At 44.1% G+C, this 15,239-nt stretch overlaps 1 protein-coding gene across 1 annotated transcript; it reads left to right on the top strand.

The window, feature by feature from the left end:
- Positions 1-6,586: 6,586 nt before the first annotated feature.
- LOC308336477 (V-set and transmembrane domain-containing protein 2A-like) lies at positions 6,587-15,115 on the top strand (the record flags this gene model as incomplete). Its single annotated transcript, XM_080793842.1, has 4 exons — positions 6,587-6,671; positions 7,619-7,788; positions 13,806-13,853; positions 14,759-15,115. The coding sequence occupies 4 exons, from the start codon at positions 6,587-6,589 to the stop codon at positions 15,113-15,115; spliced, it is 660 nt and encodes a 219-aa protein (XP_080649968.1).
- Positions 15,116-15,239: the final 124 nt, after the last annotated feature.

Raw genomic sequence — 15,239 nt, 5'->3', positions numbered from 1 at the left:
GATCTTTGAAGTAGCTCATCAAGTTCCTCTTTAATCTGTAGAGACTCTGGTTCCTCTTTGATCAGACTGGAGGTTCTCTCCTCCTGTTCACCTTTAATCTGTGGAGACTCTGGTTCCTCTTTGACCAGACTGGATGTTCTCTCCTGCTGCTCAGTAAATACCTCATCTTTACACAAAAGGAGGGGCAGGGAGTCTAGACAGAAGATACAAATGTGAAACTCATTATTATATTATATTTGAACATTGGTGTCTTTGTATTGGTCAAGATTCGATGTGTTCAACCGGTTATGTAGTTGTGTTTGGAGGAAACTTCCACTGTTAGTTCCATATCTGTCCTAATGCCGTTTTGATTTCAGTGCGAAGTGTCACACAAATGATTGTTTCTTACCTCCACAATGCTTGATTTTTAAAACAAGACTATCCTTGTTTCTCAAATATAATGTATCATTAGCTACAACCTATTGCTATCTGATATATCCACAGAGTGTTTTTGAATGAGAGTTTAACCTTAACATGAATGGATTGATGCAGTTGTGTTCAAACATGTTCAAGCCTGTGACAGTTAACATAGTTAAGGTTTTACCAACCTGTTCTGTGTAGCTTGACTATTGGTTGTAAAACCATATCCAGTAGTCTGCGTTGGTTGTCAGTTTCTTGCTTGATGTGGAAAGCTTCATCCTCGTACTCTGTTAGAATTCTTCCAACGACCCCAAATATCTCTTCAGCAGCAGCAGATAGTCTCTGGTTGACCAAGGACTTCAACGTTTGTAGTAAAGCCATAACTCAAAACTTGCCCAAGTAGATTTTTTTAAATAGAGAGAAGTTCAGCTCTAGTTCAACAACTAGCAGAGATTAAAGTGACACAAAGCAGACCAAGCTCTTGTTACATACTAACAGTAGGCCAATCAGAGTGAGGGGGGGCGGGACACACCAATAACAAAACTGGCCAATCTCTGCTCACAATAACAAGGCAATGCAATGTGTTTTATATAAAACATTAAGAAAACATATTATAAAAGTGCAATCAGATTCAGTAAAATATAAAGTTACAGCTGTGTTGTATAACTTTTCTATATGTATAGTATAGTAGTAGGCCTATAGTATTTTAAAATTGCATTATTTCACACAACGACCCAGTGTTAAGATTTAAGAACTGATGTTCAACTTTCTTTATATTTCTGAAGACATTCAGCATTCTGAATGAACTTCAGTCATCAGACTCTGTTACATAAAACATCTGTTGGAAATAAGACATTTAATCTGACTTTGATTGTGATATTGTGGGCCTTATTGATGTATTATTTTGTATAGGATAAATTCACGATTGATCCTCTCAAGCCCTATTTGAATGTATGTAGATGATGAAAATAGCCAATCTAGAAGCTGATGGCCATGGTCATTTTTCAGTTTTTTACATATTATGAAACTACATAATGTAAGCTTTCATATGATGTATTGTTCATTGAAATTGACCATCTGAAACTTGTTGAACCGGAAACCCCAAATTACAGATTTTAGCACCTCTGGGCCCCAGGAATGGGTGTGACAATAGATACCCTTAATGGCTTGCATAATCACTCCCCCACCCACTAACCACTCCCCCACTAGGTTAGCTGTCATGCAGTGACACAGTGCACAGATGAGTTGAGTGGACACTTAGTAGGCAGTGTGTATTGTAGATGATGAAAATAGCCAATCTAGAAGCTGAGAACATATTGTAAATGTTCCACCTGTCATCAAAATAGGAAGAAAGTAGCTGTAGTAGTTTTGACATGTTCTGCTCATGTAGTTTCAACATGTTCAGTACATGATGGACTCAATAGTCCATCATATCAAGACTAACTGGAAAATAAGCATGGAGAGACAATTGAGCCTGTCTTGCGTTTAAAGGGCCATTTCACCCCTTTTGCAACCATATCTTATTTTAATTATGTTTGGAAAACAAGAAACACTTTTTTGTGTGTAATAGGCCTACGTGTTTTTAGATATTTTAATATTTCAAAGTGCCAATGATGTCATGGACACAGCTCACCGGGGTGAGTGTGTTAACTTTTCGGGGTGAGATGTCCTGTGAGTTGTCCGGACTTTCGGGGTAAGATGTCCGCACTTTTTCGTCTGAGGTGGGAAAAGGTGGGTAAGTTGTCTTGGTACCTTGTTATTTACAGCTAGGTAGGCCTAGTAGTGGGGCGAGATAGGAAAGGGGCGACCGTACCTGTTGCCGTAGCCTTGGAGTCCAATGACAAAGTCTGACAGTCAGTCAGCAGGTTGTAGCGTTGTAAGGAGAAACTGCAACATGCGCGGGACACTCTTCCTCTGCCTGTCTGCTCATCATCTTCTTCATCATCAATTCCTCAGTAGTAGTAGCCTACGATAGTCTTTACGCTCACAGAACTGTCAGAAACGACACAGAGACACCTCCCTGACAATAACACAGAGACAGCTTGTTTCTTTTTGTACCACAACGCTTATAGTATACGATATTAAGATGACCCCATTTATTCTCCATAGAGAAATTACTCCTGTGAACCAGGGGAATCGAGGGGATGAACGAGTGACGTCAGGACTTCGTCAGGACTCCGGCGCTCTATTGAAGATAAAAGTGAGGGCAGAAAAGTGAAGACGCCAAAAGTGATTGACCAGAATGACATTTGTGATGATTTGATGGGCTGAGCATGGAATGTGATTTATGATGATGTATAAAGTTTGTCCCTCACTTCACACGGGTGTGATTTTTTTCCGAGTTGTTCGAGCGCTATTCATACAGCCTGAACTGAGAAAAGCTGGAGTTGGAAATACATTGTTTTCAACGGAGGCGGTGCAAATAAGAGCTATGTTAAGCATGATTGTGTGCAACATGCCAACTGTTTTAAAGTATTGTACAGTAACAACTAAAGTCTCTTTAATGTTTATGTTGTACTATTATGTCATATGTGTCTGAGCAAATCGACATATGTGTCACGATATCTGTCTGTGGTGTACTCTTATTGTGTAGTTGTGTTCCTGGTGTTTCTTGTCTGCTCCATTTGTTGTTGCCTGCCTTGTCTCAGCAGTCTGCATTGTAATTCACCTGTGTCCTGTAACCTGTTTAGTGTCAGCCAATCATGTGTTGATTGTAGTTATGTTGCACCTGTGTCGAGTTAGTCTTTGTGTCTATTTATACCTCCCAGTGTTCAGTGTTCCCTTGTCAGATTATAGTTTGTTGTCAGTGTCCTGCCGTTGTATGTCCTGTCTAGTTGTGAATAAATCATCGTTCTACTTTATCTGCCTGACTGCCTGCTCTTGGTTCTGCATTTGGTCCATCACGACAATATGTATGTCGGTGGGAAGGGAACCCTTGGCCGATAAGGGACCACCATTCTTGAAAGTGATGTACGATGATTAGAACGCCCCTCACTTCACACGGGTTACATTGGGTAAAACATACCCGTGTTTAGTGATGGTGTGACAAAAAATATGGTTAGTGTTCTAGGGGTAATTAACTGAACTAAAGGTTTTAATAATAACAAATGAAAGTGCTATATTCATAAAAGAAAGAAAAAAAGGGTAACAAAGGAAAAAGTCTGTGATTATTTAAAAAAAGAAGAAAGCATATAATAAAAATAAATAATCATGGCCATTGCTCTTTAACTTCTGTGCCATGTTTACCTGGTCTATAGAGTGCCTGCTTCTATATACAGTATAGGCTAATGGCATGCCGTACAGTAGAGAAGAATGCCATGTTATGTATGTGTGATCCAGCAGCAAATAAGTACCAAAACACAAACAAGTGCCAGCAACAAAAACATTCAAATACAGCGGCTGTCCATTACAGACGCCAGAAGCATGTAGTAAAGATTAAGCCACGTTGTGTGATCCAGAAGTAGAGTAAATAAAGATGCATGGTCTAACTTTCGTTGACGTGAACTGGTGAAGAACAATGTATCACATGTCACAACCGCCCCCGAAATAAGTGTCCATTTATTAATGGTATTCCATTATGTATTGTATTTCATTCACTGTTTTTTGTTCATAACGTTATAAGACTCACTGAGCTCTCCTTCCATTGAGCCTCGGGTTCCATCCAAATATCATTTCAGTAGTGCTCCTCCTCTACCTTACACAGAGACGCCGAGCAGTCGTAACCTATCCAGAACCCAGGGTAGAGGGGTTCAGTGAATTTGTTCTCGAAGGTGTACAGGTGTGTCCGTGTGCCTGCAGCGGAGACACTGTAGAAGGAGAGAGTGCCACCGGGCCAGTCCAGATACACTCCCACTCTGTTCGAGTCGGAGGCGTCGTAGGACGCGAGGACAGGCAGGACGCTCTTCTTCCTGCCGTGGCGGACGGTGTACCTGTCGCCGTGGCTGTAACACACCAGACTCCAGGACGCGTGGTTGTGGCCGAACAGGGCGTCGTCGCTGTGTTCTCTCCGTTTGATTCCGACGTACGCCACCGCTATGGACACCGATCCGCTCCACTCCACCTCCCAGTAGCAGCGTCCGGTCAGACCCTCTCTACACAGAACCTGTGGCCATATGTCAAACCTGTCCGGGTCATAAGGATACGACTGGCTCTCCCTCGCGTGCGTCACCGCTCTGTTGTTGTCGGACAGCGAGAGGTTCCTCTGTGCCGTGTTCGGGTCCAGTGAGAGTTCGCACAAGTCCGACGAGGGGAACTGACTCGTCCACGAATTGGCCAGTTGGCCGTCTTCATTCCTCTCTTCCACGTTCGGGTCTTTGTTTTCTGTCGCCTTCGTCGAGCCTTGCTTCTTCCGCTCGGCGGAGGGAGACCTTCGTGACGGACCGTCCTTTTCTGCGACCGGTCGGAGTGCCTCCTCGGCCCAGCGGTTCCTCTGCTCCCGCCGCTCTTTCTTGAGGGCCTCGACCATCTCCACGTTCCTTCTCTCCTCCGACTCCGCTTCCTGCAGGGTCTTTTCTATCTTCAGGATCTTGAGCTCCGTGGTCTTCCTCTCCTCCTCCATGTCTTTGATCTTCTCTTCTTGCCAGAGGAGCCTCTCGTACACCCTGTCCTTGGTCTCCTCGATCTTCTTCTTCTCCTTGATGAAGGTCTGTTGGATCTCCTCCACGGCCTTCAGGACGCTGTCCTCCGGTCCGTTCTCTCTGTTCCTCAGGTAGGAGTACCCGACGACCATAAGTGTTGCCGCGGCCACTGCCGTGACGCCAGCACTGAACTCTTTAATTTTCAACGACATTGCAATTATAAGCTCGAGCGCTTGAACTCCCGTGACACGTCTAATGGCTCTGTACGGGGCTGACACGTTCATTCAGCCTATATCCAGAAACATTTCCCCGTTGGTGTGTCCCCAGTGCTGATTGGAGTATTGTAATGACAACATGGTTGCTAAGGTAGCAGAGATGCCTGAAGAAAGTCAGCAGACCGAAAGCTTGCTAATTAAATACACTGATTGTGCGCAGATCTGAGTGAGCGGATCTTCCCTTATAAGGTAGCAGAGATAAAATGTAACATTTTCTATAGGATATATATAGGCTCAGGGACGGATTAAGCCCCACAAGTGTTTTGGGGCCTCCATAGCCCTTTGGGGCCTCCATTTTCTAATATCACTGCGTGGATATTATATAACATTTTATCAAATTGTTTGACCTAAATTTAACAAAATCAATGGCCACTGAAGGTCCCTTAATTGGAGCTATTTTCAGGGCCTCAAACCCAGTACAGAGCGTTCCAATTTCCCCAAAGGGCCCCCTGAGAGCCAAGGGCCCCATGGGCCAGGGGCTGTTAGAGCATAATGTAAAACACTATATCCTATCATATAGGCTATAGTGTTTTACATTATGAAAAGAAAACAGACAAAATTAATTCCAATTTTTTATTTTTTTATTTTTTCAAAGTATAGTAGGCCTATGCTTAATTCAAATTGCTACATTAATTATCCATCAATATATATTTTCAAATGAAATAAAATAAACTGGAATTCAGCTCCTATACACACAATTAATATTATATCCTGCTATATTTTGTTGTTGCATGAGAAACAGATGCTATCCCAGCGGGAGCCCCAGGTGGGCTCAGAACTTCAGATTGATACTCGGTTTGGCTTCAGCACTCCTTATACACAGCAGCAATGCAGCGGGCAGCTCAGCTGGCAGCATCGCTAATCGCTATAAATATATATACCCAGCTCGTAAAGTCGTGGTGTGGCTCTCCAATCGTGCAGAGAGTTAAGTGATGGATGCAATGGATTGATCTCCGCGTCCTATACGAAGGGGAACCAGCACACCGCCGTCTCCTCTCCGCAGCGACGCACAGGGGGAGCGGAGAACCGTATTTCTCCTTCACACATGCATCTTGTCTGAGCGGTGCAGAGCCACTATAGCCGCCCTAGACTAACTGCACTCCCGAGCCAAGAGAAGAATTTTGGAGCAAAAAAAAAATACAACTTGAAGAGGGCTATACAACTAAGTGACTTATAGCTGCAGCATGTTGACAATTTGGAATTCTGCGTTCAAACGCATCCATGCGCCGCAACTGTTTTGACTTTGTTGGCGTATGTTCTGGTGTGGAAATAATCGGTTTATTATTTTCGTTCGGCTATAAACGTGATTATCTCCTCTCCCTCCCTCCATTTGGAATGATGTGGACTTCTCATGATAGGCCTACTGTTGGATTTGTTTTCTTTGTCGGGTTTTGTGTCCGATTTGCAATCTCATTTGAAGGTAATTAGGCCTGAGTGGAAAAACCTCTCGGGGAAACTGCTCGCGTCCAGAGATGGTCAAACAAAGTGTTCAAAGTGCGTATGTGTAAATCCAACCCGGTTCTTATTAGTTCATATAGCCTACGTCGCATATACAATTAATGGCAATTGATTAAATTGATTAATGTTGCCGTGTGTAATTCTAATTCTGTTTGACGCAGGCTGCTGTCAAACGGTGCATGCCATTTCACCAGTTGTAGCCTATACATTAGAGCTTTCTCTCTATAAGGGGAAGCATCAACAGCTATATTTAAATAGGCTATACATGAAGGCTGACTTGTTGCAGAGCTCGTTTGGTTGCTTGCATACTTGTAGCTTGTAGGTGACTCGTTGTTCACCCAGCGCGAGGGAATGAGCGCATCGCAATTTCAGCACCATGGACAGCGCTCACAGCGGCTCCCTTAACAATACTGTCATTTCAGCACCATGGACAGCGCTCACAGCGGCTCCCTTAACTATACTGTCTGTCCGTCCGCGTGTGTCTGTGCGTGCGTGTGTGAATCCACATGAAATAAATGCATTCTGAGAAGGAAGACATGGCAGAGTATCCCATCGTGCATATCCACGGATATCCCAAGCCGTGCATATCCACGGCTTCCTAAACCGTGCATATCCACGGATCCACACACACACACACACACACACACACACAGTGTGTGTGTGTGTGTGTGTGTGTGTGTGTGTGTGTGTGTGTGTGTGTGTGTGTGTGTGTGTGCGTGCGTGCGTGCGTGCGTGCGTGCGTGCGTGCGTGCGTGTGTGTGCGCGCGCGCGTGCGTGCGTCTCACGCGTGTGAGGTCAATCAGTCAGTCAGTCAGTCCGTCAGTCCTATAATTGTATTTTGAGTATAGACTACAAACCATCTCTCTCTCTCTCTCTCTCTCTCTCTCTCTCTCATATATATCTTTGCAGGAACATTCACTGATCGCCCTGTCAATCAAACAGCCAAAGAGGGCCAGAACATTGAAATGGCGTGTGCCTTCCAAAGCGGAGCGCCGTCCGTGTACTTGGAGATGCAGTGGTGGTTCATCAGAGCACCGGAGGAACCCACTGACAGTGAGGAGGAGGAGGAGCCAGAAGAGGTACTTTGTTGCAGGGTCTTTGTTTTGTCTTGATCTGCTGGCATCCATCTTCAAATGCAATATCCAAACAAATATGTCATGTTGAGTGGGATTTGTGCACGAATTCATTCATTCATTCATTCATTCATTCGTTCATTTGTTCATTCGTTCATTCGTTCATTCATTCATTCGTTCATTCGTTCATTCGTTCATTCGTTCATTCGTACTGTACTGTACTGTACTGTAATGTACTGTACTGTACTGGACTGGACTGGACTGGACTGGACTGTACAAGCTCTCCTCCCTGGCATCTGTGTGTCTGTGTGTTAGGCTGCGCAACAGTGACACATAGTGGTGAAAATATGCCATTTCCGTGCTCAGACACAGCCTGGGACACAGCCAGGCAGAGACACACATTGCAATGCTGTACCCTCAAAACTCTAACGCTGAGAGGGACGAGACTATAATATCCACGCAGTGCTATTAGAAATGCGACGCGCGAGGCTATTCCCTCCCCTCCCCGGTAGAAAACAGCGGAGAACACACGTCGCACTTCTGCACTGCTATTGGCACAGCGAAATACAAGGCAGTGGGCTTCCTCTGCCAGATTTTTCCAATGGGTTTCCCCATAAAAGCCTGCAGGGTTCCAAGGCTACATGTGGGATAAGGTGTAAGTACTAAGTAAAGACAGTGGCAAAAAAATAGAGGGAGCAGAGAAATGGGTCAGTGGAAATAATGTTTTGCTTTCAAAGTTGCCTTATCATTGTGCAAAAAAAATGCCGGTGTATGCTTTGTAACGTATCGGTACGGGTGCAGGTATTCAGTTGTATTACGCATTCCGGGGGCCTTCTGTATATACTGCGTGTCGCGGTGCATTTAGATACGGGGCCAGGAGGATGAAAGTCAGCTTTGATTCAAGTGCGGTCGGCTACACTGTGTCCACAGTGATGTGTCTGTGTGCCATTAGCGATACCGATATACAAAATAATACATGCAGAGGGTTATCTTATAGGAACAAGGAAGAAAGACATAAAATATAGGGTGTATTACATGTGTGACAGACAGCTAAAGATGAGACATGTATGGTGTGTGCGCTGCGCGTGGATGCTTGATCCGCGTGCGTGCGTGTGCGTGCGTGTGCGTGCGAACCAGAGGAACGATGGGAGAAGCTGGGAAGCGGAACTCATTTCAAGGCTCTCAATATATCCAGGGATAATTGAGCTGTCGCTGGGTTTTGATTCAGGACATTGATTGTGACTTTAATTGCTTCACGGGTCCACTATAGCAGGGCATGTAGTCCGAGGGACATTAGTCACAATGTATGGTCGCGCCAGAACAGTTATGACACTACTGATCACACTGATATGCACTCATGTGCTGCCTCGCGTATAGATAATCTTTTTTATAGATCGCTGCTGGGTGCAGCCGTTGTTATAGGAGTCGTAAGTCATCCACATCTCTGCTCCATTTCCCCCGCTTTGATTTTGTTCACGGAGATAACGGGATGATTTCGTGTTTTCTTGGACTCAATGGTTTCCCCGTTGAGATATAGTTTTCTTTGTTGTCTTGAAGGCAAAGCTGTTGCGGTTGAGGCATTTTCAACCTTTTTACGTCACGCGACTAGAAAGAGCGTCTAATCTCTCGTGGCTATCGCGCTCCTCCAGCGGCCACCGGCCTCCTCAGCGTACGTTTTTAATAATAGTCATATAGGAATACAATCACGCAGAGACCAGCCTTCGAAGATCGGTGAGGCATGGATGACTGAACATTCTAATTTCAAAATGGCTATACTATAGCGATTGGGTCAACTGGTGTTAAAGCGTTAAACTGAGTTATTCAGCTTATTTCCAACCCTCACACGGTGTGTGTTTTCTTTGTGTGTCTTTTGCGTGTCCGTGCCCAGGGTCTCGCTATCTCATGGTCCGCCCATGGCTACAAAATATACAAAGCTACAAAGCAACACAGCATCATATGTCACTATAGTGTTGTAGCACTCGAGTCCTTGACTCGGTCTCGCCCTTCATTTGACTTGGACTTGACTCTGTCTCGGACCAAGGGACTCGGGACTAATTCCCATATTATCCTGCTCATTACTTTGCCTGCGGATATTTCCACTTATGTGAAGAGTTGGTATAGCTCATAGAGTTATTATACAATAGAGAAGACACCCAGAGGAAATCCTGAAGCGCAATGGACATAGTGGCCGAAGAAGGTATTGCAGTTTGGTAAGGTTTGGTCCTCAAACACATGAACGCGCACTAGGCTCCGTCCACTCTGCCGGTCGCTCGCGCGTTCATGTGTTTGAGGACAATCCATCCAGAATGCACACTGCTCCTAAACCGGAAGGAGGAGTGGATTCGCCTCATGCGCTTCTGAGCAACTCAATGCAAGTGGACGGGAGGAGAACTTGGGTGTCTTCTCTATTGTATATATACTCTAAGGTATAGCTTCATGTCTATTTTTGTGAAGTTTGGCAGGCAGGGATACTGTAGGGAAACTGAAATAGAACAGAGTTGAAATACAGGGTTTGCGGGCAGCACAGCTGGACATCATGCGCATGGCACAGTGGGAAACTGACTATAGAGAGACAGCACTACATTTAATGACTATAAGAACATTGTTTGTCAGTATTCAGTTCGCTTAAAATGGTTTCATCTGAAGTTATTATTTCAAACACGGCTCCAACAAATGGAGCTATACGTATAGCTGAAACGAGTCGGATACAGAGACACGGCAATTATTATTCATACATGCAGGAGTTGATCTCTTATCGGTGATACACCATGATGTTATACGTATCAGGACAATTTGTCGTTTGTCGCCTCGAGTCTCATGAAAACTTGGACTTGACTTGGTCTCGAACCAAGGGACTCTTCCCATAATAGCCGGATAATATTATTATCCAAAACTGTGGAATGCACTTCCCATTGCAGTCAGAACTGCAGCATCACTCCCAATCTTCCGCCGTAGTCTGAAAACCCACCTTTTCAGACTCCATCATGGCCCATAGCACTTACCCCACCCCCTTAGATAGCAATTCTGTAGACTTAGATAGCATTTGATACAGACTTATAGCATGTTATGTAGACAGCATAAGTTCATTGTATGTGCTATTGTCATAGCACGTCATAGTACATATGTATAGCATAGTAGTATAGATGTATAGCTTATATGTATAGTTTCATTATAATATTCCACTGTTACTTTCTTAGCTTACGCATGTTTCATGATAAATGTTTTTATGTGATGTATACCCATGCTTTTTTGTTCTTGCTTAATGTAAGTCGCTCTGGATTAAGAGCGTCTGCTAAATGCCTAAATTGTAAATTGTAAATTGTATGAACCTGCACCCTGCACAGTTCCCTCACCCATTTGAATGACATGGGCGGGGGGGGGGGGGGGGCTGTACTGTATAAACAGTTGGATTCACATTATTACATAATTTACCACACCATTCTTGAAGGCGATGAGCGCCAAGAGGTTTGGGGCCTGTACTTAAAGTGATGGTTTGTATTCCAAAAGGATTCCAGGTGGGTTATGGGTGTGCACGCACACGCATGCACGCACACGCACACACACACACACACACACACACACACACACACACACACACACACACACACAATGGAAACGAACCATAGGGCGCTTTATTGTGTTTTCCTCATGATATTGCGTTTGTTATAATGTTGTGGAAGTGCTGATGCGCTCTTTCCTGAATTGAAGAACAGTTTTAATATTTCTATACCCATTAAACTTCATGTAACGTTTCATAATATAGCATAGTGGCAGGGAGCCCTTGAGATCCCCACTTGAATTATATGGTCAATAATAATTGCGGGAAACATTTTACAAGAACTCCATTTGAGGATTGCATGCAAGTATGGCAGCGTGACAGGGCGGCCAGGGCTTTGCAATAAAGAGAGACAAGAGATTGAAATTGAGATAGTCCCAAGCACTCTGTTCCTCTCAGCTCAGAAGGCACTCACGCGCTATACACGAATTAATTTAAAATAAAATGGGAGGAAATAATGGGGAGCTTGTTTCCGAATCGTCGACAGAAACGTTTGACACGCTGTCACAAAGTCCAAACTTTGCACACTGTAGGCCTACACATAGTATGTCTGGCTGTATGCGGTGGTTAAAACTTTAAACACTCTATTTTAACCATGGATAGATTCATCGAAAACACCCGTCCTTTTGTCTGGTGACTGACCAGGAGGGGAGTCTGCCCCTCCTAATACGTGAGGGGCCGTGTTCATTTATTTTTAGTTTTGTCTCCTGTGAACGAGCCCTTCCAGAAGAATGATTAAAAATGACAAAATAAAAGAAAAAGGCGTGACTATGGCTCCAAACCCTGAACTCTTTTTATGACATGACCTTAACATGACCTAACATTTTGTGTTTATAGTTCATGTTCTGTAATGCCTTGAATGTTAAGAAAGGAAGCACTTGTTATTATAGTGTTGCCTTTCAACACTTACTCACTTATGTTGCAGTCCTTATTAGGTTTTGGACTTATTCTGTGTTTTAACTATGTTCTTTATTTTGCCTTGCCTTTTGGTTTTGGTTTACTGTTTACTCTGTTGTTGCTTTGGTTGTCTTATTTTGTAGTTTTGTTTTGTGCCTTCCTGCCTTCTCTTGTTGGCGTTTCCTGTTCTGTCTTACCTACCTGATTATTTTATCCTAGTCACCTGTGTTTTGTTTGCCTCATCATCATCATCATCATCATCACCTTTATTTATACTCGAGAAATACAGTTGAGGGCAAGCCCTCATTTTCAACGTGGCCGAGGTTACAATACACAAAATACAGTCAAAAAACAATACAGCAAACAACATTATAAATCAGGATGAATTACAAAGGAACTTTATACAGAACAACCATCAGTAAAATAGATCAATTAAAGCAGGAGCAATATCACGGTGAAAAACGTTCTGGAGCATTCCTTTGAACTGACCGAAGGATGGCAGGGAGCTCAGTTTGAAAGAGTTTAAAGTGGAATGAACTGTGTTTGATTGTATTTCGAGTTCACCTGTGTCCTGTTACCCCTGTCTATTGAAGCCCTTTGTTGGCAGTGTGCCTTTGTTGGTCCACAGACCTATGTTGAGTGAGTTTGTATCTGTAACGTCTTGCCTGTGTTTTGCCTTGTTGGAAAAACCTTGGTTAAATAAACACCTTGAAGATAATCTGCTCTAGTCTGCATCTGGTTGCCTGCTTTTGGGTCCTTTTCCGTAACTCATTCCTGACAGACTATTATGTCTAACAACATGGTGTCAGCTGCACTGCAGCAAACCTCAATTAGCTTATAAAGTCTAATATTCCATGATAAATACCCAGGATAGTGAATTGATACTGGAAATTCATTATCTCACAATTACCTTAATTGGATTTGTACAGTGCAGTATATGACTCATGGCCTCACGTTAATAAAACACCATCTCTCTCTTTAGGGTTTTAAGAGTGAACTGTGAAGCTCACAGAACCAATTGGGATAGAGTGCTATAAAAACATATTAAAGTAATATGGGAAAGCAGGAGACGAGTGAGAAGGATTGCTTTAAAGGGTTAGTTCAGAATGATGCTTGGAGCTGTATAGGAAATATACTTGTCATTAATATAGTGGTTGCAAAGGTATTAATTGATTGTCTGAGTTCTGGCCATGGTGGGAGTTCTGGTCTGGATTTGGTCAATATCAAGTACCGTAGTTCCGGTCATTTGGTGGGGGCACTCGTTATAAATAAACTAATCCTCAAAACTAGTGTAATTTGTATTCGTTACCTATTTATACCATTATAGCACAACTTTCGTTCACCTTTGAGCTTTGACCCCTCTGTCACATTGAACTATATGTTTTTGTAAATAGTTCCGGGTGACAGAGGGGTCAATTATTGTCATGATCTTGAAAGCTATTCCAAACTATGTATTCTCTCTCTCTCTCTCTCTCTCTCTCTCTCTCTCTCTCTCTCTCTCTCTCTCTCTCTCTCTCTCTCTCTCTCTCTCTCTCTCTCTCTCTCTCTCTCTCTCTGTCCATATTTACAGATGGAAATGGTACAGCCAGACCCTGATGACGAGGGAACAAAAATAAGTGTAAGTAGATCCCAGACGCAAGCATGTTATAATCTAAAATGAATATCAAGTGCATTGCATTCATTCCCAAATTGTATTTAATGGGTTTATTTAATTTTTTTGTGCTTATATTTGTTAAGGTTCACAAAATGAAGAAAACAAACAAAACACATATACTGTAGGCTAAAAGTGGAGGGAAAATTGGCGTGTGAGTCTTCTAAAAACAAACAAATAAAAACACAAGATAATATCATGGATGCAATGCAACATCCAATCATACCCAAATTGAAATCACATGTTGAGGTGCATCTATTAGGGTACATCCAGACAGTAGCGTCAAGAGGCGTCAAGAAAGCGTCTAGAACAGGTAAGGGTGCAAGGCAACAACATGTAATACTGTCCTCTGTTTCCGCCCCTCTACAACGCCCCGTCAGACCGTAAGGGTGCAAGGCAACAACATGTAATACTGTCCTCTGTTTCCGCCCCCTCTACAACGCCCCGTCAGACCGTAAGGGTGCAAGGCATCAACATGTAATACTGTCCTCTGTTTCCGCCCCTCTACAACGCCCCGTCAGACCGTAAGGGTGCAAGGCAACAACATGTAATACTGTCCTCTGTTTCCGCCCCCTCTACAACGCCCCGTCAGACCGCAAGGGTGCAAGGCAACAACATGTAATACTGTCCTCTGTTTCCGCCCCTCTACAACGCCCCGTCAGACCGTAAGGGTGCAAGGCAACAACATTTAATACTGTCCTCTGTTTCCGCCCCTCTACAACGCCCCGTCAGACCGTAAGGGTGCAAGGCAACAACATTTAATACTGTCCTCTGTTTCCACCCCTCTACAACACCCCGTCAGACCGTAAGGGTGCAAGGCAACAACATTTAATACTGTCCTCTGTTTCCACCCCTCTACAACACCCCGTCAGACCGTAAGGGTGCAAGGCAACAACATTTCCCACAAGCTGCAGCTGTCCAGGATCGGCGAGAGCGACGAGGGTCTGTACGAGTGTCGGGTGACTCGCGCCGACTACGGAGAGATCGCCGAACACAAGGCCCAGGCCTGGCTGAAGGTCAACGCCACGGCCCGGCCTCGCCGGCCACCACCGCCCGCCAAAAAGAGCTCCTCCCCTCTCCACCTGACGGACAAGAAGCCCAGGAAGTCCAGCGGGAGTTCCCCCGACCAGAGGGTGGAGGAAGCCACCTCCACCTCCCACACGACGTCCTCCAAGACGGCTCAACACAACCCCAGCTCAGGTAAGCTCCTGCTGGGTTGGGTCTCATAACTTGGGAAAAAAAAAACAATGGCTTGTTTGTCTGAGCTGGTTCCGACCGAGCAGCAGCAACAACAATTACTGCATACTGTATGTACTGTACACAATGTACAGAAATCTGCCGTCCAGCACCACA

This window comes from Protomyctophum bolini (genome assembly GCF_963924005.1).
Source record: "Protomyctophum bolini genome assembly, chromosome: 21".
Taxonomy (NCBI): Eukaryota; Metazoa; Chordata; class Actinopteri; order Myctophiformes; family Myctophidae; genus Protomyctophum; species Protomyctophum bolini.
The sequence above is the reverse complement of the archived record's forward strand: the minus strand, read 5'-3'. Positions and strand labels throughout refer to the sequence as shown.